This window comes from Pseudoliparis swirei, chromosome 23 (assembly GCF_029220125.1).
Source record: "Pseudoliparis swirei isolate HS2019 ecotype Mariana Trench chromosome 23, NWPU_hadal_v1, whole genome shotgun sequence".
In the NCBI taxonomy this organism is placed as follows: Eukaryota; Metazoa; Chordata; class Actinopteri; order Perciformes; family Liparidae; genus Pseudoliparis; species Pseudoliparis swirei.
In genome coordinates this window covers 1,934,446-1,958,407 of record NC_079410.1, presented here as the reverse complement: position 1 = coordinate 1,958,407, position 23,962 = coordinate 1,934,446, and the positions used below count along the sequence as shown (strand labels likewise).

The window sequence follows — 23,962 nt, the reverse complement described above, 5'->3', positions numbered from 1 at the left end:
AAGTGAGAAGGTGATTCTTGCTGTGTACATGAATATTAAACTTCCCGTCGTCACCACTGTCGCTAACATATCCAGGTTTAATTATTTATTCTTTATATTGACTAATTAATATTCTTCTAACGTTACCCTGCTATGTGTTTGCATCGTTAAAATATCCCCGTTTAATTCTTTATTCTTTATGTTCATTAATTAATATTCTTCTAAGGTTAACACGGATATGTATCACTGGCTGTTGTTTTGACTTACTTTTTAACCACTTCCGTTCTGTCGTTTTGGTTTCAGACAGCAGAAACGAAATACGGAGGTGTTTTCCGTTTTCCGTTTTTGATTTCATTTGGAATGAAACGAAAAAACAAACTAACAAAACGTACACGGACCGACTTTGTTGTTGCTCCGCCCCGATGCGCGCGCAGACACGCCGGCATGGAGCTCTGCGGCGAGACGGAGAGAGAAGAGAAGAGGGTCCGTGTACGTAATGTTATTTCGTTTTTTCGTTTCATTCCAAATACGGAATACGGAAATCACGTGGTTTTTTCGTTTTCCGTTTGAAAACCAAAACGGAAAACGGAATACCACCTCCGTATTTCGTTTCTGCTGTCTGAAACCAAAACGACAGAACGGAAGTGCTTAAAATGAAGTCAAAATAAAAGCCAGTGATACATATTCGTATTAACCTAGAAGAATATTAATTAATCAATATAAAGAATAAAGAATTAAACGGAGATATTTAACGATGCAAACACATAGCAGGGTAACGTTAGAAGAATATTAATTAGTCAATATAAAGAATAAAGAATTAAACCTGGATATGTTAGCGACAGTGGTGTCGACGGAAGTTTAATATTCATGTAGCCTACAGCAAGAATCACCTTCTCACTTAATCGTTGCATTGTTTGATGCAACACAGTTCCTAATAGATTAATCAAAGTAATGTTTCTGTGCAGAGACTATATTTCCACCGCAGAGTAAACGGTTCACCTTTATACCGCTAGATGGCAGATATCTGTTAGTGATACATATGTATTTAATGCCGTTATTTCTCTGATATTTATGTTCATGGTTAATTTCAGCATAGTTGTATACATCATGTATTTACTTGTTTTATTTGGGTCATTTTGAACTAAACATTCCCACATGGAAGAGTGAGGATGATGACCACGAGGCAATACATATTGACAATTGAAAATAAAGAGACAGTTGATTTTTTCTTATTAAGCAGCTTCAGTTAGCACCCAGTCACAGCACCACCTGTGCTTCACCTGTAACCTTCATTACTACATCATCATTACATCAACAGTTAATGGGGACACGTTTTTGTTTTGTTTTCGCTTTATGTTTATATGTATGTGTGTATGCTGCTGCGTGTATATATATATATGATTCTTTGAAATAAGTTTTCAGAAATCATAGGTTAGGGCACTTATAAGCTCGTTAGCTTCAGCCTTAATTTTCGGTCAGCCACTTTCTTCTTTTGTTGAATTATGATTGTTGTATATTTTGCTGATCGAAATAAACTAAATCATCATAAACATGTAACCTGTTCTGTTCTGACTCTGCTGTCAGTGTCTTTACTCCTCTGACTACATCACATCATCATCATGTAGTCCTTTGGTCTCCAGAAGGATGGAGCTCTGTGTTGTGTGAACATGTTTTGAGGAGTTGACTCCATGAGTTATTGTATCAGAGTGAAACATGGAGAGCACAGCTCCTCACATCTCTAACATGTCTCACATAGTTTACAGTCGTGATTGTTAGGCATTGTTGCCTGTGTTTGTTGGCTATATCTCTGCATGTACATTTAGATAAGCCATATTCAGCTCAGAGCCTTGTGTAGCTTATAGAGCAACAGGTCATGATCTTGTTTAGCTAATAGCAACATGTTTAGCTCAGAGCAACAGGTCGTGGCCTTGTTTAGCTCAGAGCAGCAAGTCATGACCTTGTTTAGCTAATAGCAACAGGTTTAGCTCAGAGCAGCAGGTCATGGCCTTGTTTAGCTCAGAGCAGTAGCTCACATGTACTTATATCTGATCCAATGACATCTGCACACTTCTAGATTCGTAAAGAAAGACAATCTTTGGTATTTTCTAATTCTTTATGTCAAGCACAAGTTAACTACTCCCCTAAAAGAGGAAGCCTTCAGAATTAGTGGTAGCATTGCATTAGGATTACATTCTTGTATTTGAATTGTATTGCTGGATCTCAATTCCTCTGATTCTTCCATCTGCAGTCAATCTGCTCGCATGATTTACATCATCAAAGTTTTGCCTTCCAAGAGCTGTTCCAAATGAAAAGTGAATGTCAGATGTATGAACCGTCCTGACTGAGCTTCACTGAAGCTTCATACCTGCTACAAGCTCAGGTCAAAATGGTGTTTAGTATGATGTGATTTATAGGTTGGCTCAGATTGTTTATCATTGATGTTTGTTCCTGCTGTGTGATTGTAGTGCTCAGACATCAGCTGTGTTCTTAGTGAAGCAATAGGTGTCAGATTGACATCCAAACTGAGGGTGTCAGGGTCCTTAAGCTGCCCTTCATAAACAAGCGAGGTTCCTAACCACATAGGGGTCCTCCTCCAGTGGGAAATCTTCACTGGGTCCAAATATACCCGCTGTCGGGAGACCGACTTATGAGCCTGAAACAAGTGATACGATGGTGGCTGATGTATGAAGTTATCATGGCTTCACCGCCCTAAACCGGCTGCAACCGTCTTGTGTGTGTATATTTTGGGGTGTACGTTTGTTACCTAGGTCAGAGGTCACTGAACAAGCTATCTTCCAGTGCCTTACTCACACTGGCAGGGGGTCAACACACCGTGTCACTCTCAATAGTTGGTGTTACAGGTCCAGCCTTTCCCATTAGAGATTAAAAATGAAATTCGTGCCAGACTTTGAAGACATAAGTGTTTATTCAAAAAGAACATATTTCTCCCTTTAAACCCCCAACATTTGAAGAAAATAAAAAAACATCCCATCAGTTGAACCAAATAAAAAGCACAGACAATAACAATTTGGACACACAAAAAAACATCAGCGTTGACAACTTCTCCTTGAGATGTCGATGAGGCCTTTGAGTCCATCTTTGAACGGTTGTGGCAGATTATTCACTGCATTGTCCAGCAGGACACTTGTATCAGGGCACTGCAGAGCAAATTCCCTCACTGCAGCTTCCTGGTCCTGTGACCTTTGAAATGGGTTGGTGCCAAAGTCTGACACTCGTGTCAGTGAGCCCACTTCCTGGTCGTACCAGTCTGCAGCCACAGATGCATTTGGCAAAAGGTCTGTCGACAGCTTCTTTGGGCATCCATCTCTGGCCAAGTCATTTGGTATCCCCCTCCCTGTAATAATAATTCAATGTGGCTGTCACAACCATGCCATGTATTGCAACATGCTCCTTCTAGTATTTGATTAAACATGTTTAAGAAACATTCAATCGTAAAACATTTTGAAAATAATTATTCACATTAAAAAGGCTTGAAAGACCAACCGAAGACATACCAGGAATCCTGTGTGTATTCCATGCTTGCACAGTTCGGTTAACACCGATCTGGGCCAACTGGCATGTCAAAGATGACACAGAACCGAGTCATCTGGTCCTCCATGTCCAGCTCCTCCTGATCCACCAGTTCGACCAATGCAGCTTTCAATGGGTAGTTAACTCGGTTGTTAATTTCTGGCCAGATTCTCTCGATTCTGTGATTCTGTCATTGCAAAATAGACATTTTCAGATTCTTGATAAACAAATATTTTCCCCGCCCCCCCCAGACTAACTTACTTTCACACATTTCAATATCTTCAGTTAACCATTCTGAATAATTAATGAAAGTGTGAAATAGTTATTTAATTACATGTTGATTAACTTTATAATCAGCAAAACCATTGTATGTCGATCACCTTTGTCGATGGTGTTTGGAGATATGGTGGGCTTTCAGTGTTGTGGGGCTGGCCAACTTCTCCTGCATGAAAAGAGTGAGGAACCTTAGAACCCTTTCCATGATCCACTCTGACCTGGTCCCATCCCATATTCCATTACTGCACTCCTGCAAGAAAAACATTGGCAGGTACAGGGTAAGGGTAATGGTGTCAGATACATTTACAAAATGTGTAGTAAGGGTTTCAAGTTTTAAGGTAGTTTTAACTTTAAAAGGGTTTTAAGTCCTTTTTGAATAAGTCAAATCAAGTTAGACGTTGATTCAAATTAAACTAAAACTAAAAAATATATATTATGAAGGTTTCACATACACTAATCCCACTTAAGTTGAGCATTTTCTTTTAATACATTAACAAGCCATATTTAATTTAAATCCACTTTCGAAATGTGCGTCTCTTCCTAATCAAGTGCATTTTTCAGAGCTGACAAAATGGTATTCAAGAAATTGTAAGATATTTAATTTTAAATGCATTTTTTGTTTTTAACCCTGTGTTGCCTTAGGTCATTTAGACCCAATCAATACACCCTCCCCTGCTTTTGGGTCATTTTGACCCGATTCAATGTTTCACCCTCCTGTTACCTTTTATATTTACTAACATATATTACCCTTTGATTCAATTTGACGCCAGCAATTAAAACCTCCAGAAAATTATTAGAATTAATATTGTTTTCCAAGTTTAAGTGAGGCACTTTATGTTTGTTTGTTGACTCACCAAAGAACACCGACATTAAACATTGAATGGGGTTAAATTAATCCTAAGGCGGGGAGGAATATTGATTCGGGTCAAATGACCCTAAGGCAACACAAGGGTTTGACCCACAGACACCCTGTTAAAACACCTCATAAAATGGGGATGATTTGTAATGTTTAGGGTACAAGGACAACAGTCTTTTCAATTACCTGTAAACGTCATTGTAGATGGTGAGGTTGTTCTTTACAGGCATAGTAGCTTGTCCAACAATTTTGCTGGAGAAGCCATCTATTGCCAGCACATGAGTCACGCCAAACATGACAATCTTTCTCATTTTGGTCCATGTGGATTTTGTGACCCACATAGGCTGCATGGTAAGGAAGAGGTTGAGGTTCCTTGCTCCTTAAACACAGACAAAAAGAACATCATGACCTTATTGAATAGCACAACATATTCTAATTTGAGAAGAAAAAAACCTGGCATCGTGCCTTATGGTAAGGTGGGTGAATGTCATGCAAAAACAGCTCCAACACGACCTCTGATGCGAAGACACCTGCAGCTGGGTAGGACCACCCTGAAGATAAAGAAAGGAACACATGTTGCATTGTAATGTTAAGCCATGAAATGTCAACTTCAACTCCAATTAAATTACAATTAATTGTTAAGTGTTTTGAATTATAGATGATTATGAAAACTAGTTGCAGTTTAAACATGTTTTACTCATTACATTTTCATAGTTGTAAGAGACAAATTTAATTAGCAGTAGGCTACATTATTTAGTTGGATTCAGATGTTGACCTTTAATCAGATCTGTGTCTAACTTTAATGTTAAAAGATGTCGTATCATTTGTTATTGTAATAAATATAAGCAAGTTATAGAATGATGCCACATTGATCACACTTTACGGCAGGTATTTATTTGCGGCTGAGCTATGGAGCTGCACAGTTTTCGGACCGTGTTACAATAACTATATAACTACTAAATACAATAGCTATTATGGAGTCCCCCCCCCCCCCCCCCCCCTCTTTGTAAATGTGGGACAGTCTTTCTTACCATCTGTTTGTATGAACCATCTATATCCTGCCTGTGTGCCCGGCCATCACCCCACGAGAACCACACTTTACAAATGTTTCTCATTTTCCCTGAATACACCTTTATTGGACATGGGACACTAAGGTAAGGCTTTCTTTCATGTCTCCTAATAAATATGGTGCTCTAGTACTTAATAGACTGGGTGACTGAGAGTGACACACCTGTTCAGGGCTCTCAAGTTTTGAAGACAGACAAGAGTGACATTTCTGCAGATCCATACTGCACCAAGAGGATGACTATGTGCTGGCCTTTGGTCATCTTTTATAACATAATTTATGCATATCAACACTATAAATGAACATAACTAAAGTTTACTTTCAATACAAATCCTTTATGATTCATTCGGCTTGATTTTTAGTGGGCGGGTCATTATGACCCTGAACACAGGTGTCTCATCTCTATTTATCTACATCACCCCATGACAATTTTTAACTAAATGCTAATAAAATGTAGGAGAATATACATGTTATAGTAAACTAATGCAATTTAATTTAGATTTAGATTTTTTCAATGTACCTAAAAATTGTTTGAACATGTATTTTCATTAAATCTATGGAGGGTGAATAACTCAATTCCACTAAAACTGATTGGATTGTTAGTAATGGTGTTGGTGATGAGGTACAAACTATAGTTATTAGGATGTTTTTGTTTCTGACCACTTTGGGTCAAACTGACCCGAGCATGACGGCTGTATGTAAGAAAACATAACAGGAGGGTTAAAGTATAACATACTAACCTTACACACACTTATAGTTTCGCTGTATGCATTTTTCGCAAATAAATTAACTGCACCCTACCTGTGTTATTGCATTGAGACTGCAGCTTCAAGTTGTTGGTCCTACCACTGCTGTCTTTTAACCCGTGGTCTTTACAAACTTCCGAATATTGGCCACGGACGTTCCTCTACAAGCCACATTCAAATAGCAAGTGTTTTTTATGTCCACATCACTACAGCCACTATGCATCATTTGTTGTACAATATCTAAGTAAGGTAACAGGCTGGAGTCCATCTGCGGCTTCAGTGCAAAAGGGTGAATATAGCAGTGGCGAACCTAAACACGTCTATCATGGAGATAAACACAGAATAAACTCAGTTACCCAAAATGCAACCCTTTGTAGTGTCAACTACATTTAACCCTCCTGTTATGTTTGCGGTCAAATTGTTTGTTTTGTAAATGTGGGACAGTCTTTCTTGCTCCTCCAACCAAACACACACACACACACACACACACACACACACACACACACACACACACACACACACACACACACACACACACACACACACACACACACACACACACACACACACACACACACACACACACACACACACACACACACACACAAAGTGAGAAGGTGATTCTTGCTGTGTACATGAATATTAAACTTCCCGTCGTCACCACTGTCGCTAACATATCCAGGTTTAATTATTTATTCTTTATATTGACTAAATTATATTCTTCTAACGTTACCCTGCTATGTGTTTGCATCGTTAAAATATCCCGGTTTAATTATTTATTCTTTATATTGATTAATTAATATTCTTCTAAGGTCAATACGAATATGTATCACTGGCTTTTATTTTGACTTCATTTTAAGCACTTCCGTTCTGTCGTTTTTGGTTTCAGACAGCAGAAACGAAATACGGAGGTGGTATTCCGTTTTTCCGTTTTTGGTTTTCAAACGGAAAACGAAAAAACCACGTGATTTCCGTATTCCGTATTTGGAATGAAACGAAAAAACTAAATAACATTACATACACGGACCGAAGAGTGACCGACACTAGAGACAGAATGACATGCTGCTGGAGAGACGACCAACAACAGACGTTTAGTTTAATAAAGAACAAAGACGTCTCTAAGGAAAGAACCGTACATTACTTCTGCTGGAGAGACGACCAACAACAGACGTTTAGTTTAATAAAGAACAAAGACGTCTTGAAGGAAAGAACCGTACATTACTTCTGCTGGAGAGACAACCAACAACAGACGTTTAGTTTAATAAAGAACAAAGACGTCTTGAAGGAAAGAACCGTACATTACTTCTGCTGGAGAGACGACCAACAACAGACGTTTAGTTTAATAAAGAACAAAGACGTCTTGAAGGAAAGAACCGTACATTACTTCTGCTGGAGAGACGACCAACAACAGACGTTAGTTTAATAAAGAACAAAGACGTCTTGAAGGAAAGAACCGTACATTACTTCTGCTGTAGAGACGACCAACAACAGACGTTTAGTTTAATAAAGAACAAAGACGTCTCTAAGGAAAGAACCGTACATTACTTCTGCTGGAGAGACGACCAACAACAGACGTTTAGTTTAATAAAGAACAAAGACGTCTCTAAGGAAAGAACCGTACATTACTTCTGCTGTAGAGACGACCAACAACAGACGTTTAGTTTAATAAAGAACAAAGACGTCTCTAAGGAAAGAACCGTACATTACTTCTGCTGGAGAGACGACCAACAACAGACGTTTAGTTTAATAAAGAACAAAGACGTCTCTAAGGAAAGAACCGTACATTACTTCTGCTGTAGAGACGACCAACAACAGACGTTTAGTTTAATAAAGAACAAAGACGTCTCTAAGGAAAGAACCGTACATTACTTCTGCTGTAGAGACGACCAACAACAGACGTTTAGTTTAATAAAGAACAAAGACGTCTCTAAGGAAAGAACCGTACATTACTTCTGCTGGAGACGACCAACAACAGACGTTTAGTTTAATAAAGAACAAAGACGTCTCTAAGGAAAGAACCGTACATTACTTCTGCTGGAGAGACGACCAACAACAGACGTTTAGTTTAATAAAGAACAAAGACGTCTCTAAGGAAAGAACCGTACATTACTTCTGCTGGAGAGCGACCAACAACAGGCGTTAGTTTAATAAAGAACAAAGACGTCTCTAAGGAAAGAACCGACATTACTTCTGCTGGAGACGACCAACAACAGACGTTTAGTTTAATAAAGAACAAAGACGCTCTAAGGAAAGAACCGTACATTACTTCTGCTGTAGAGACGACCAACAACAGACGTTTAGTTTAATAAAGAACAAAGACGTCTCTAAGGAAAGAACCGTACATTACTTCTGCTGTAGAGACGACCAACAACAGACGTTTAGTTTAATAAAGAACAAAGACGTCTCTAAGGAAAGAACCGTACATTACTTCTGCTGTAATCTGGCGCGATAGAGAACATGACAGGGGGGCGGGGCCTCACCCTGATAGAATGGTGGGGGAACACTGGGATGTGTCACGTGCAAAAGACTTTAAAAGGTGAATTTACATGTTTTTGTAAAACCGAGAAAATGCCCCCAGCCTCCAGAGGGTTAACGTGACATATTGTCAGTTTATCAAGGCCACTGGTTCTGCTGTTCATGTTAAAGATGACAGGACCAATGGGGTCTCTAATACACCTTGTTTTACTAATCTGGATGTTTCACTGAAGAAACAATTTATCATCCACGATATTAAATACCTCGCTGGCACTTTATAGGTAGGAGCCTCTTTGAAAACACAGCTCTGTGTGAAGTTTTGTCTTTAAAAAAGAATACAATTAAACAAGTTTCTAAAATACACGCTGTCTGGAGGGATTACTCGTTCATTTAGATTGATTTAGAAGAAGAAAAAAACTTTTAATTGCGATTAATGAATTTCAAAATGTGCGATTAATTAGTTAATTTTTTTTAATCGATTGACAGCCCTAAATATTAATATTTATCTCAGTAGGGCTCAAACTACAGGGAGCCGATGGACGTTTTATTATTATTATTATTATTATTACCGTTTTGAAACCATTACAATGAAGAAATGTGTGAAATCATAAAATGATTTTTTAAACTGTTGGTGAATATATTTACTTTATTTTGTCCACTTTCAGACCTGAAGAACTGTTAAATGGATCAAATCAGAACTTTAGGCCACAACGTGTGACACAAAAAGGTGGAACCTCCTGGTGAACGAAAGAAGTCTTCATGTTTAGAGGAAGAGTGGCTGAGCCGCCTGTCAATCATCTACCTCATATTCACAGGAGCTTCTGACCAGAATGGGAACATCTGCCTGAAGCCATTCAGCTACACTAACAGTATTTACTCTCATGAAATACTTCAGCTGCAAATGCATCGCTATTTGGTCCGAGTCTTTAAATGTGAAAGCACTTGATCTGCTTTGTCTTTGTGTCTTTGCCTCTTGGTCTGAGACCGTTTCATTCATGTGGATAATATATGATAAATTAAAGGACATGCAAAGTAAATGTTGTATTTCCTGGTGTGTTACAGTGGTCAGTTTATTAGGTACACAGAAACTCTTTTAAAGAGCAAGAGCTGTAAAGATTCTTCATCACGATTATTAATAAAGGACAAACAAACCAAAGTGATGAATCCATTCATAAAACATTTCAGAATTTAATCAAACTTAGAAAGACAGAATGTATGAGCTGGGTAGATGTACCATGTATACTAAGCACACCATAACAACATGTTGCGCAACATTTATCATAACTGCAATGATATTCTAAGTCAAAAAAGACAAAAATGTACAATTACTTTGAGCCGAAACATTTACGCTGTGGCCATGTGACCCGCCGCGTGAGGAGGTTACGAGACCTTCGTGAATTATTAAATAGTTGTATTTACATATTTAAGACAACGGCGGAACCATTTGGAGCTGAGAGCCACAGACAGGAAGTGAGACGGTATTGAGAGACGCACGACCTCCGTCCACCTCCCATAGTCACACTGAAGTCATATTAGAGGTGAAAGGTCAAAGAGAGGAGCAGTCATCCTCTCTCTCCTTATATTCTCTCTCCTCCGTCACCTCTCTCCATCCTCTCTCTCCTTATATTCTCTCTCCTCCGTCACCTCTCTCCATCCTCTCTCTCCTTATATTCTCTCTCCTCCGTCACCTCTCCTGTGACCTCTCTCCATCCTCTCTCCTCCATCACCTCTCCTGTGACCTCTCTCCATCCTCTCTCCTCCGTCACCTCTCCTGTGACCTCTCTCCATCCTCTCTCTCCTCCGTCACCTCTCCTGTGACCTCTCTCCATCCTCTCTCCTCCGTCACCTCTCCTGTGACCTCTCTCCATCCTCTCTCTCTCCGTCACCTCTCCTGTGACCTCTCTCCATCCTCTCTCACCTCTCCTGTGACCTCTCCATCCTCTCTCCTCCATCACCTCTCCTGTGACCTCTCTCCATCCTCTCTCCTCCATCACCTCTCCTGTGACCTCTCTCCATCCTCTCTCTCCTCCGTCACCTCTCCTGTGACCTCTCTCCATCCTCTCTCCTCCATCACCTCTCCTGTGACCTCTCCGTCCTCTCTCTCCTCCGTCACCTCTCCTGTGACCTCTCTCCATCCTCTCTCCTCCATCACCTCTCCTGTGACCTCTCTCCATCCTCTCTCCTCCGTCACCTCTCCTGTGACCTCTCTCCATCCTCTCTCCTCCATCACCTCTCCTGTGACCTCTCTCCATCCTCTCTCCTCCATCACCTCTCCTGTGACCTCTCCATCCTCTCTCCTCCATCACCTCTCCTGTGACCTCTCCATCCTCTCTCCTCCATCACCTCTCCTGTGACCTCTCCATCCTCTCTCTCCTCCGTCACCTCTCCTGTGACCTCTCTCCATCCTCTCTCCTCCGTCACCTCTCCTGTGACCTCTCTCCATCCTCTCTCCTCCGTCACCTCTCCTGTGACCTCTCTCCTCCATCACCTCTCCTGTGACCTCTCTCCATCCTCTCTCTCCTCCGTCACCTCTCCTGTGACCTCTCTCCATCCTCTCTCCTCCATCACCTCTCCTGTGACCTCTCTCCATCCTCTCTCCTCCATCACCTCTCCTGTGACCTCTCTCCATCCTCTCTCCTCCGTCACCTCTCCTGTGACCTCTCTCCATCCTCTCTCCTCCGTCACCTCTCCTGTGACCTCTCTCCATCCTCTCTCCTCCGTCACCTCTCCTGTGACCTCTCTCCATCCATCACCTCCACACCTCCTGTGACCTCTCTCCATCCTCTCTCCTACATCACCTCTCCTGTGAGCTCTCTCCATCCTCCTCCATCACCTCTCCTGTGACCTCTCTCCATCCTCTCTCCTCCATCACCTCTCCTGTGACCTCTCTCCATCCTCTCTCCTCCATCACCTCTCCTGTGACCTCTCTCCATCCTCTCTCTCCTCCACCTCCTGTGACCTCTCTCCATCCTCTCTCCTCCATCACCTCTCCTGTGACCTCTCTCCATCCTCTCTCCTCCGTCACCTCTCCTGTGACCTCTCTCCATCCTCTCTCCTCCATCACCTCTCCTGTGACCTCTCTCCATCCTCTCTCCTCCATCACCTCTCCTGTGACCTCTCTCCATCCTCTCTCTCCTCCGTCACCTCTCCTGTGACCTCTCTCCATCCTCTCTCCTCCGTCACCTCTCCTGTGACCTCTCTCCATCCTCTCTCTCCTCCGTCACCTCTCCTGTGACCTCTCTCCATCCTCTCTCTCCTCCGTCACCTCTCCTGTGACCTCTCTCCATCCTCTCTCCTCCGTCACCTCTGCTGTGACCTCTGCATCCTCTCTCCTCCGTCACCTCTCCTGTGACCTCTCTCCATCCTCTCTCCTCCGTCACCTCTCCTGTGACCTCTCCATCCTCTCTCCTCCGCCACCTCCTGTGACCTCTCTCCTCCATCACCTCTCCTGTGACCTCTCCATCCTCTCTCCTCCGTCACCTCTCCTGTGACCTCTCTCCATCCTCTCTCCTCCGTCACCTCTCCTGTGACCTCTCTCCATCCTCTCTCCTCCGTCACCTCTCCTGTGACCTCTCTCCATCCTCTCTCCTCCATCACCTCTCCTGTGACCTCTCTCCATCCTCTCTCTCCGTCACCTCCTGTGACCTCTCTCCATCCTCTCTCCTCCATCACCTCTCCTGTGACCTCTCTCCATCCTCTCTCTCCGTCACCTCTCCTGTGACCTCTCTCCTCCATCACCTCTCCTGTGACCTCTCTCCATCCTCTCTCCTCCATCACCTCTCCTGTGACCTCTCTCCATCCTCTCTCCTCCATCACCTCTCCTGTGACCTCTCCATCCTCTCTCCTCCATCACCTCTCCTGTGACCTCTCTCCATCCTCTCTCCTCCATCACCTCTCCTGTGACCTCTCTCCATCCTCTCTCCTCCGTCACCTCTCCTGTGACCTCTCTCCATCCTCTCTCCTCCATCACCTCTCCTGTGACCTCTCTCCATCCTCTCTCCTCCGTCACCTCTCCTGTGACCTCTCTCCATCCTCTCTCCTCCATCACCTCTCCTGTGACCTCTCCATCCTCTCTCCTCCGTCACCTCTCCTGTGACCTCTCTCCATCCTCTCTCCTCCGTCACCTCTCCTGTGACCTCTCTCCATCCTCTCTCCTCCGTCACCTCTCCTGTGACCTCTCCCCATCCTCTCTCCTCCGTCACCTCTCCTGTGACCTCTCTCCATCCTCTCTCCTCCGTCACCCTCCTGTGACCTCTCTCCATCCTCTCTCTCCTCACCTCTCCTGTGACCTCTCCATCCTCTCCTCCGTCCACCTCTCCTGTGACCTCTCCATCCTCTCTCTCCTCTCCACCTCTCCTGTGACCTCTCTCCATCCTCTCTCCTCCTCACCTCTCCTGTGACCTCTCCATCCTCTCCTCCTCCTCCTGTGACCTCTCCATCCTCTCTCCTCCATCACCTCTCCTGTGACCTCTCTCCATCCTCTCTCTCCGTCACCTCTCCTGTGACCTCTCCATCCTCTCTCCTCCATCACCTCTCCTGTGACCTCTCTCCATCCTCTCTCCTCCATCACCTCTCCTGTGACCTCTCTCCATCCTCTCTCTCCTCCGTCACCTCTCCTGTGACCTCTCTCCATCCTCTCTCCTCCGTCACCTCTCCTGTGACCTCTCTCCATCCTCTCCTCCGCCACCTCTCCTGTGACCTCTCTCCATCCTCTCTCCTCCATCACCTCTCCTGTGACCTCTCTCCATCCTCTCTCCTCCGTCACCTCTCCTGTGACCTCTCTCCATCCTCTCTCCTCCATCACCTCTCCTGTGACCTCTCTCCATCCTCTCTCCTCCGTCACCTCTCCTGTGACCTCTCTCCATCCTCAGCTACTTTATCCTGATCTCGAAGCAGAGGCAGTTGCAGGTGTCGCACTCGGGAGGCTGACAGGTGCAGGCGCAGTCACATTTAGCACACTGCAGGAAAACATACAAGGAGAGAGTTCACTAGACCTCTATGGGGAGCTTTAGACACACATTGAGATATATGGGGAGCTTTAGACACACATTGAGGTATATGGGGAGCTTTAGACACACATTGAGATATATGGGGAGCTTTAGACACACATTGAGGTCTATGGGGAGCTTTAGACACACATTGAGGTCTATGGGGAGCTTTAGACCTACATTGAGGTCTATGGGGAGCTTTAGACCTACATTGAGGTCTATGGGGAGCTTTAGACCTACATTGAGATCCATGGGGAGCTTTAGACACACATTGAGATCCATGGGGAGCTTTAGACCTACATTGAGGTCTATGGGGAGCTTTAGACCTACATTGAGGTATATGGGGAGCTTTAGACCTACATTGAGGTCTATGGGGAGCTTTAGACCTACATTGAGTTATATGGGGAGCTTTAGACCTACATTGAGGTCTATGGGGAGCTTTAGACCTACATTGAGATCCATGGGGAGCTTTAGACACACATTGAGGTCTATGGGGAGCTTTAGACACACATTGAGGTCTATGGGGAGCTTTAGACCTACATTGAGGTCTATGGGGAGCTTTAGACACACATTGAGGTCTATGGGGAGCTTTAGACCTACATTGAGGTATATGGGGAGCTTTAGACCTACATTGAGGTCTATGGGGAGCTTTAGACCTACATTGAGATCCATGGGGAGCTTTAGACCTACATTGAGATATATGGGGAGCTTTAGACCTACATTGAGGTCTATGGGGAGCTTTAGACACACATTGAGGTCTATGGGGAGCTTTAGACACACATTGAGATCCATGGGGAGCTTTAGACACACATTGAGGTCTATGGGGAGCTTTAGACCTACATTGAGGTCTATGGGGAGCTTTAGACCTACATTGAGGTCTATGGGGAGCTTTAGACACACATTGAGGTCTATGGGGAGCTTTAGGCCTACATTGAGGTCTATGGGGAGCTTTAGACACACATTGAGGTCTATGGGGAGCTTTAGACCTACATTGAGGTCTATGGGGAGCTTTAGACACACATTGAGGTCTATGGGGAGCTTTAGACATAGACATGGATCTATGGGGAGCTTTAGACCCACAGCACAGTCTGACAGCAGAAGGTGTGAGCAGCGTCACCTGTGTGTTCTGATAAGTGTTCAGCTCGTTGATCATAACATGTTGGCGAGCTGAAACCGGTTTCTCCTGCACAGTGAGCACCTGGCGGGGGAAGTCAGGCTGGAGGCCAGCCAACCGGGAACACAACATGTGAACACGTCATTTGGTTGCTAAGTGGGTCGTTTAGCATCTGATTGTAATTATGATGAGAGAGAGATTTAATTTGTCCATCAGCACTTGGTGGTGCTGTCAGCGCACACCTTCATGCCCTTCTGAGGACAAAGGAGAAGAATTCTAGGACTGCATCCTGAAGTAAAGCGCTTGATATCTGCAGACACGAACCATTTGACTGAGTTAGAATATCACCTCTTTTACATTCATGCAAACAGAGGCGCCGCGTTGTGATTGGCCTTCGTGTTGCTCTGAGAGTTCTTACCTTTGCAGGTTTAACCCCCGACCACCTCACACCACACCTGTCCACTGCTTTAGAGGTCACCTGCGGAGGTCACTTACCGAGGGAGACGGGCACGAGACGGCCCGACACGAGCGGACGGTCGGCAGGTGGCAGTCGCACATTTCCGCAAATCTGAAGCACTGCTCGTACAGAGAGACGTCCGGACAGCAGCCGGCGCACTGCGGGGAGCAGCGGTCCTGTGGGGGCAGGAGGCGCGTCAGGCCGGACCGCTCTGTGTGGGCGCGTCATGCAATCTGCTGCTGAGTTTATAGAAGACGTGTTGGACTTTAAGTTCAACCCTTCAAGAAAAGAACTGACAGATTCATCAAGCAGCAGTTTGACATGTTGATGTCTCATGACCTTTCGTCACGTTTCCTGGTGTATCTGCTCTCTACCACTAGAGGGCGCCAAAGACCACGTGTGCGTCCGGCTTCGACGTGCAGTACAAGTTCCAGTACACGTTGTACACGCTGTACACGTTGTACACGTTGTATTTGACATCCCACGAGCTGCAGGAAAGAAGTGAGACGCGTCCGGCGGCACCGACCTTGAGGCAGGACCGGATCCAGAGCCCGAGCCCCAGGACCACCATGTAGAGGCCCAGCGTGATCATCAGCACCGCCGGCAGCGGGATGGAAAGCTCCCAGATAGGCACCACCTGAGGACCAGGGCCAGCAGACACATGAGTACACGGAGCCGGGCCGAGCCGGGCCGAGCCGGGCCGAGCCGGGCCGAGGGCCGAGTACATGCTCAGAGAAACGTTTGCTTTCCTACCTGCACCGTCTCTTTGTGAGACATCTTCGCTGCCCGGCTCACATCTGTGGACTCTGGCGAGAGGACAGGAAGTATTTATTTATTGATGTACTTGTACGACACTGAGGTACATGCTGTGTATCTCCATGTGTGTACTGTGTTGTACTTCTGTATACAACAATATCAAATATAGTTACATTTCACATATATTCACATTAAATACATGAACTCTCCACCGGTTAGTTTACATTATTGTATTAATAGTACAACTCTTCTACTTTTAAAGATTTCAATACATTTAACTACAAATATAAATAAATATCTCTGAAACCACGAGATGTTCATTATTCTTACATTTCACATTTTAGGTATCGGCAGCATCACTTTGTCTTTAATTATTTCTGTTTTTGTTTGTTTGTTTCTGTCTTTCCTTCTTTTGTTCTTTCTTTCTTTCCTTCTCACCAGTATTGTACCTTTTTAACTTCACATGTTCACAATAGCCTACTTTTTCTTGTAGTACTATGTGTACTCAGGTTGGTTTAGTTTCTATGTTTTTAGAATATTTAGACAGCAGAACTTTATACTGTTGTATTCCTACTTTAACTGAATACAACTATCAAAGCTGAATACATACATGTACATGTACACTGAGTACATGCTAATACATATCTGTACATGTACACTGAGTACATGCTAAATACATAACTGTACATGTCCACTGAGTACAGAGTGAAGTATTACTATCGGGGCGGCTTTAGCTCAGTGGGGTAAGAGGGTCGTCCTGCAACCGCAGGGTTGTGGGTTCGATCCCCGCTCTCCCCATTAGTTGCAAGTCGAAGTGTCCTTGAGCAAGGCACTGAACCCCCAGTTGCTTCCCGGGCGCTTCACCGCAGCCCACTGCTCCTTAATAACTAAGGATGGGTTAAATGCAGAGAACTAATTTCCCCTTGGGGATTAATAAAAGTGTATATTCTTCTTATTCTTACACATGTATTGTCAGTGGTCTTGTCGCATTTGCAGTGTGGTGTTGTACTTATAGGTTTCGGCAGTAGAGGATCTGAAGACATTGAATTCATTTTAAAATATTATTATTATTATTATTATTATTAATAATAATAGTAATCATAAAGATGAATCCTGCTTGTTACTGCACGTTTGAACTCGCGATGCTTTGGTGCACGTTTCCTTCTGCAGAAACACAACATTTACCATAAACACAACATCTTACCTTTTTAAAGTCCTGTATTCTCATGCACGCGCCGCGTGCACTAAATATGAACGCGGGCGGAGTTGTAGTGAAGTCACGTGACCGGTTTCTATCGTTAATTGTACATAAAGAGAGTTTTTTGCTGAAAACGAATAAGATCAACGGTCGCCATGGAGCCGGATGCGGACGGGTCTCCGGAAGGGACAAAACCAGGAGCACGAAGCGCGAAGGGCAAAATAAAGTCAACGCTTGCTTACGATTTATGGGTATATATATCTATATATAAAAAATATATATATATATATATCTATATAAATATAGATATATATAACACATAATATATCACCTCTGGCCAAATGTATCACTCAACTATAATAGCGTTGTTTGTTTGTTTGGCTCCATCTGTTGTTTTGTTTGCTTTTTTAGTTAATTAAATATTATTCTATATTTTTGTAAAATGTTTGCATTTTTCTTATTATATTCTAATGTTGTATATATTATGTATGTTTCTTTTTATTCTATTCTATTTTCATAATTATAGTATTTTTAAAATATGTTATTGCTTCCCTGTATGTATAAATGCTGATGCACCGGAAAAAATGGTTTCATTATTATTGTATTTAATATTATTTTATTATATATTTTTGTATTCTTCCATGTCCAATTATATTATTTCTTTATTTTTGGTTTTCTGAAGCCTTAATTGAGGTTTATTTACTATTTTGTCATTATTTTAATACTTAATTACATTTTCTTTTCACATTTAAATATTTGTTTTCTTCTTTTTTGTATGCACAATTTAATTATTTCTTTATTTTCTGTTGTGTTCCTGACACGATGACGTCAGATTTCCAGTAAAGTTAAGCAATATTAGGGCGCGGCAAGCCAATCCACCACGCCCCCTCCCTCCCCCCTTTCGAACGTCAATAACGTGATGACGTAGGTTTCGGGGTGGGGCTACAAAGCCTTGTTTTCCAGCAACGGGCTTCCGAAGAGCTCCATTTTGTGAGTACCGTCGAAGCAGAGCCGCGTCCCCGAGGAAAGAAGAAACCTAGAAACGACTTCAAAAAACGGTCAAAGTCACCCGACGATTAGCTCGCTAACCAAGTTATCATCCGAAAGGAAAGCAAATCTTATCGTATGTCCGATATCCAGAACCTCCAAACTTTTGGTAAGTCGTCATAAAGGAGCTGAGGTGTGAGGTGGGGGAAGGGCGCGTGCCCGCGAAGCTAACGGCCGTTTTCACCCCCTTGTCTGTCGTTCTTTTATCGTCTTTATTTTAATCCATCGCACCGTTCCGTCTCAAAGTATTCTATGCGTCTCATTAAATGTGTATAATTTACGGTATTTCGGCGACTCGGCCGACTGGAGGCCTTCCGCTCGGGCTGCCGCCTGGAGGCCCGAGCGGCGCCCGGTTAGCTTATTCTTCACACACGTCGAATGGCCGCTGGGGGGGGGGGGGAATCAGTTTTTACCACCAAAATACCATTTTAGTTTTCACATGGTTGTAGTGTAGGAGCTCGGGTTCACGCTCCGAAGACTAAAGTCGCCACGTCACGGCTGGTAATCGCGTGCAATCCCGGGTTGGGAAACTAAAACTAGCGCAGTAACGCTGCCAGGCTTCTCTGCGCCTGCGCAGTTCATCCAGAAAACGAGAAAAAAAATAACACTGGGCGTCTGCCAGACTGACAACAAAGGAGACGCGAACAGCTGACTTGACATCGTTTAAAATGAGCTTTGTAAATGTGTGCTTAACCGTCTTGTGGTCGTTCTACTTCCAGATCCCTTTGCTGATGCAACTAAGGGTGATGACCGCCTCCCAGCCGGGACAGAGGACTATATCCACATAAGAATCCAGCAGAGGAACGGCAGGAAGACCCTCACCACTGTCCAGGGCATTGCCATCGACTATGACAAGAAGAAGCTAGTCAAGGCCTTCAAGAAGGTACAGCGATGCACACATGCTGGTCTGTCGTGTGAGGTGGAAGCGGTTTTGTTTCCCCGTGGTTTGCCGACCGCTGCAAACACCTGACTCATTGTGTCTGCTCTCTCTGACCCCCGACAGAAGTTTGCGTGCAATGGGACAGTGATTGAGCACCCAGAGTATGGTGAAGTGATCCAGCTCCAGGGAGACCAGCGCAAGAATATCTGCCAGTTCCTCATCGAGGTGAGCGTCTGGTCCCTCGCCCGTGGAACCCACCGGGGGGCGGTCCATTGATTTATCTCTTTTCTTTCCAGATTGGCCTGGCCAAGGAGGAGCAGCTCAAAGTCCACGGCTTCTAGACGCTGCCCGCAGCCCTCTCTCCTTCTCGACTAGAAGGCCATTAAACTCCCCTCCCCCTATGTGCTGCTGTTGCCCCTCCTCCCCCCTCTCCCCTCTCTCCCCTCTCCCTCCTTGCAGCCCCACCAGCTCCCATTAGCCAACATGTGAATTACCTCTGACAAAAATGGGATTCTGTAACCCCGCCGCCCCCCCCACCACCAGGGGGCAGGCTCGCTCTCACAAAGACACGCCACTGCAGCGCCACACAGCATCAGGGATGAGTGGTGAGACCCCCCCTCACAAACTTCCTTTCCCCCCGGTTTGTTTCTATACTTTTTAAATTTTTCTTTTTAGGTCTTGTGCCACAACATGGAGGCACCGATTCATGTAACTTTTTTGTTTTGTACTTCAAGGTGTTTCAATAAAACGTTGCGTCTCCACATTGGAGTGTTTTCATGGCAATGGGGGCGGGGTTTGTACAGGAGGGTCCCGACTTTACGACCGCTGGAGTCTGTTTTTTTTCCCCGGCATGTCTGTAGACGCCCATCGGCGCTGTTTACACGTCAAGTAAAGTCCGGACCGTCTTCGCCGCCCTCCGGCACGTTTGTGTTCTGCTCTTCATGTAACGGCACATTTTTCGCACGAGTTTCATCATTATTTTTGTTAATTTAACCCAAGTATTAAACGCAAATGGGCGTTCGGTCCGAGCGAGCCCCGTGGTGCGGGGGAACCTCCAGAACCGCCTGCTGGTACCGCTTCACTTCATCCCGAGTATGCTTTCAGATTTACAGGAGGAGGAACTTCTCCTCCTCCTCTGGGCTCCGCTAACTATTCTGGTACCGCAGCTGCGGTTACGGACACTTGGATCTTTAATTTTCATATATAATGCAATAATTTATACACCTGAGTTAAAGATGTAGAGAAGCTGAAGTAATGCAGTAAAAAAACACAAAGCACGAAGCCATGCTCCTGACTGAGGTCTGTTGGGTCAATAAAATGTCTGCAGTTGAAAAGCATTGTTTGTTTACATCCAAATGCTACAAATACTCACGGGAATGTCATATACCTGAGATGTAGTAAGCTAAGAGGTACACTGTACCACTCTAGTACACTAACAAGTACACTATCGCCGTTTCTCAATTCCAAGTACAGACTTGTGTTCTTTTGGACAAGGGAGGAGGTCTTTCAGCGATTAGAACAGCAGCTGACTTGATGACGTCACCACATCAGCTGTTCTTGCTCCTGAGTTTACTCTAATTATTAACTGTTAATTATTTTTTACACAAACAAAAAAAATTGCCAACCATTTATATATTTTGTTTATAAATATTTAGATTATATATATATAATAAAGATTGTTATATACATACATTTATATATATTTGTATGTATATATAGTTCTATTACACATGTAATTGCAAACAATTCGGTCAAAAGTAAAAAGACCATGAGTTCAAGGTTAAAGTTTAATTAAAATATTAAGTTATGAATCTTAACCCTCAGTCAAACTGATGTAACGTTATCTGTGAATAAATAATAAACTTTGTGCTCGTTAGATCCTCCAAACCGAATTATATCTCATGTTTAACCGCTACGGAGACGTCAGCCAGCGGAGCATTTTAAAAAGTCCTGCCGAGATCAGGCTGCTCTATATATATATATATATATATATGGATCAGGCTGCTCTCTCTCTATATATATATATATGTATGCATCAGGCTGCTCTCTCTCTCTCTCTCTCTCTCTCTCTATATATATATATATATGTATGGATCAGGCTGCTCTCTCTCTCTCTCTCTCTATAGATATATATATGTATGGATCAGGCTGCTCATATATATATATATATATAGATCAGGCTGCTCTCTCTATATATATATATATATGGATCAGGCTGCTCTCTATATATATATGGATCAGGCTGCTCTCTCTCTCTCTATATATATATATATATATGATCAGGCTGCTCTCTCTCTCTATATATATATACAGGACTCTCAGAAAATTAGAATATTGTGATAAAGTTCTTTATTCTGATGTTAAAATCAAAATGTCATTTGGATTATATTACAAATCAACTGAAATATTGCAAGCCTTTTCTTTTAATATTGCTGATTATGGCTTACAGCTTAAGAAAACTCAAATATCCTATCTCTAAATATTAGAATATCATGAAAAAGTATACTAGTAGGGTATTAAACAAATCACTTGAATCGTCTAATTAACTCGAAACACCTGGAAACACATTTTCAAATGTTTGATTTTGTTTTGCTGTTATAAATCTTTTTTTTTACTTGGTCTGAGGAAATATTCAAATTTTATGAGATAGGATTTTAGAGTTTTCTTAAGCTGTAAGCCATAATCAGCAATATTAAAAGAATAAAAGGCTTGCAATATTTCAGTTGATTTGTAATGAATCCAGAATGCATGACATTTTTGTTTTTTTAATTGCATTACAGAAAATAAAGAACTTTATCACAATATTCTAATTTTCTGAGACAGTCCTGTATATATATATATATGGATCAGGCTGCTCTCTCTCTCTATATATATATATATTATATATATATGGATCAGGCTGCTCTCTCTCTCTCTCTCTCTCTCTCTCTATATATATATATATATGGATCAGGCTGCTCTCTCTCTCTCTCTCTCTCTATATATATATATATATGCATCAGGCTGCTCTCTCTCTCTCTATATATATATATATATGGATCCGGCTGCTGTCGGCGGCCACACAGCGCTGAGCGCCCGGCGCTCCGGAGCTCACTGAGCAGCAGAACCTCAGATCTACGGCGCAGATCTTTATGAGGCTGAATCATAACAAACCGACCACAGATTTGATTTGTAAACTACTAACTTCTCGCCTGAAAACATCCTAACATTACATTCCGTGACTCCAACAGTAGTATTTATAAAAAGTCATCTGTCAGTAGTTTATTCTCTCCTCCGCTACTGTTTCCGGTTGCTGGTGAAATGCATTCTGGGATATCGGCTGGCCAGAGTACGCACAAGTCTCCTCTGATGCATTCTGGGTAAAGTGGGAGGATCAAGTCACATCCGGGCATTTTGACCGTGCTTTGCGAGAAGCGAACTTTGAATGTGAACATGTCCTCAGACTGAGACTGAAGACGAGTCACGAGGACACGAGGAGAGGAAAGTACGAAAGTACAGAGAAGTACACAAGGAGAGGAAAGTACACAAGGACAGAAGTACACACAAGTACAGAGAAGTACACAAGGAGAGGAAAGTACACACAAGGACAGAGAAGTACACAAGTAGAAAGTACACACAAGTACAGAGAAGTACACAAGGAGAGGAAAGTACACACAAGTACAGAGAAGTACACAAGGAGAGGAAAGTACACACAAGGACAGAGAAGTACACAGGAGAGGAAAGTACACACAAGGACAGAGAAGTACACAGGGAGAGGAAAGTACACAAGGACAGAGAAGTACACAAGGAGGAAAGTACACACAAGTACAGAGAAGTACACAAGGAGAGGAACACACAAGTACAGAGAAGTACACAAGGAGGAAAGTACACACAAGGACAGAGAAGTACACAAGGAGAGGAAAGTACACAAGGACAGAGAAGTACACAAGGAGAGGAAAGTACACACAAGGACAGAGAAGTACACAAGGAGAGGAAAGTACACACAAGTACAGAGAAGTACAAGGAGAGGAAAGTACACACAAGGACAGAGAAGTACACAAGGAGAGGAAAGTACACAAGGACAGAGAAGTACACAAGGAGAGGAAAGTACACACAAGGACAGAGAAGTACACAAGGAGAGGAAAGAAAGTACAACACAAGTACAGAGAAGTACACAAGGAGAGGAAAGTACACACAAGACAGAGAAGTACACAAGGAGAGGAAAGTACACACAAGGACAGTGAAGTACACAAGGAGAGGAAAGTACACACAGAGAAGTACACAAGGAGAGGAAAGTACACACAAGTACAGAGAAGTACACAAGGAGAGGAAAGTACACAAGGACAGAGAAGTACACAAGGAAAGTAGTACAGAGAAGTACACAAGGAGAGGAAAGTACACACAAAGACAGAGAAGTACACAAGTAGAGGAAAGTACAGAGAAGTACACAAGGAGAGGAAAGTACACACAAGGACAGAGAAGTACACGAGTAGAGGAAAGTACACACAAGTACAGAGAAGTACACGAGGAGAGGAAAGTACACACAAGTACAGAGAAGTACACAAGGAGAGGAAAGTACACACAAGTACAGAGAAGTACACAAGGAGAGGAAAG

General features: G+C 43.3%; 2 protein-coding genes and 1 long non-coding RNA gene across 3 annotated transcripts; 1 reads left to right on the top strand and 2 right to left on the bottom strand.

Annotated features, from left to right (window-relative positions):
* Positions 1 to 2,883: 2,883 nt before the first annotated feature.
* LOC130188765 (uncharacterized) lies at positions 2,884 to 3,971 on the bottom strand. The gene is made up of 3 exons (XR_008830646.1): positions 3,891 to 3,971; positions 3,495 to 3,697; positions 2,884 to 3,334 (listed from the first exon to the last, which is right to left on the bottom strand). It is a non-coding gene; the product is annotated as an uncharacterized LOC130188765 (long non-coding RNA).
* A 9,709-nt stretch (positions 3,972 to 13,680) lies between these two features.
* si:ch211-198p11.6 (uncharacterized) lies at positions 13,681 to 17,589 on the bottom strand. Its single transcript, XM_056407242.1, has 5 exons — positions 17,449 to 17,589; positions 16,242 to 16,294; positions 16,015 to 16,125; positions 15,527 to 15,664; positions 13,681 to 13,887 (listed from the first exon to the last, which is right to left on the bottom strand). The coding sequence occupies exons 2-5, from the start codon at positions 16,263 to 16,265 to the stop codon at positions 13,801 to 13,803; spliced, it is 360 nt and encodes a 119-aa protein (XP_056263217.1). The 5' UTR covers positions 16,266 to 16,294; positions 17,449 to 17,589; the 3' UTR covers positions 13,681 to 13,800.
* Positions 17,590 to 18,424: 835 nt separating this feature from the next.
* LOC130188764 (eukaryotic translation initiation factor 1b) lies at positions 18,425 to 20,132 on the top strand. Its single transcript, XM_056407244.1, has 4 exons — positions 18,425 to 18,598; positions 19,209 to 19,372; positions 19,493 to 19,594; positions 19,666 to 20,132. The coding sequence occupies exons 1-4, from the start codon at positions 18,568 to 18,570 to the stop codon at positions 19,708 to 19,710; spliced, it is 342 nt and encodes a 113-aa protein (XP_056263219.1). The 5' UTR covers positions 18,425 to 18,567; the 3' UTR covers positions 19,711 to 20,132.
* The last annotated feature ends 3,830 nt before the right edge of the window (positions 20,133 to 23,962 follow it).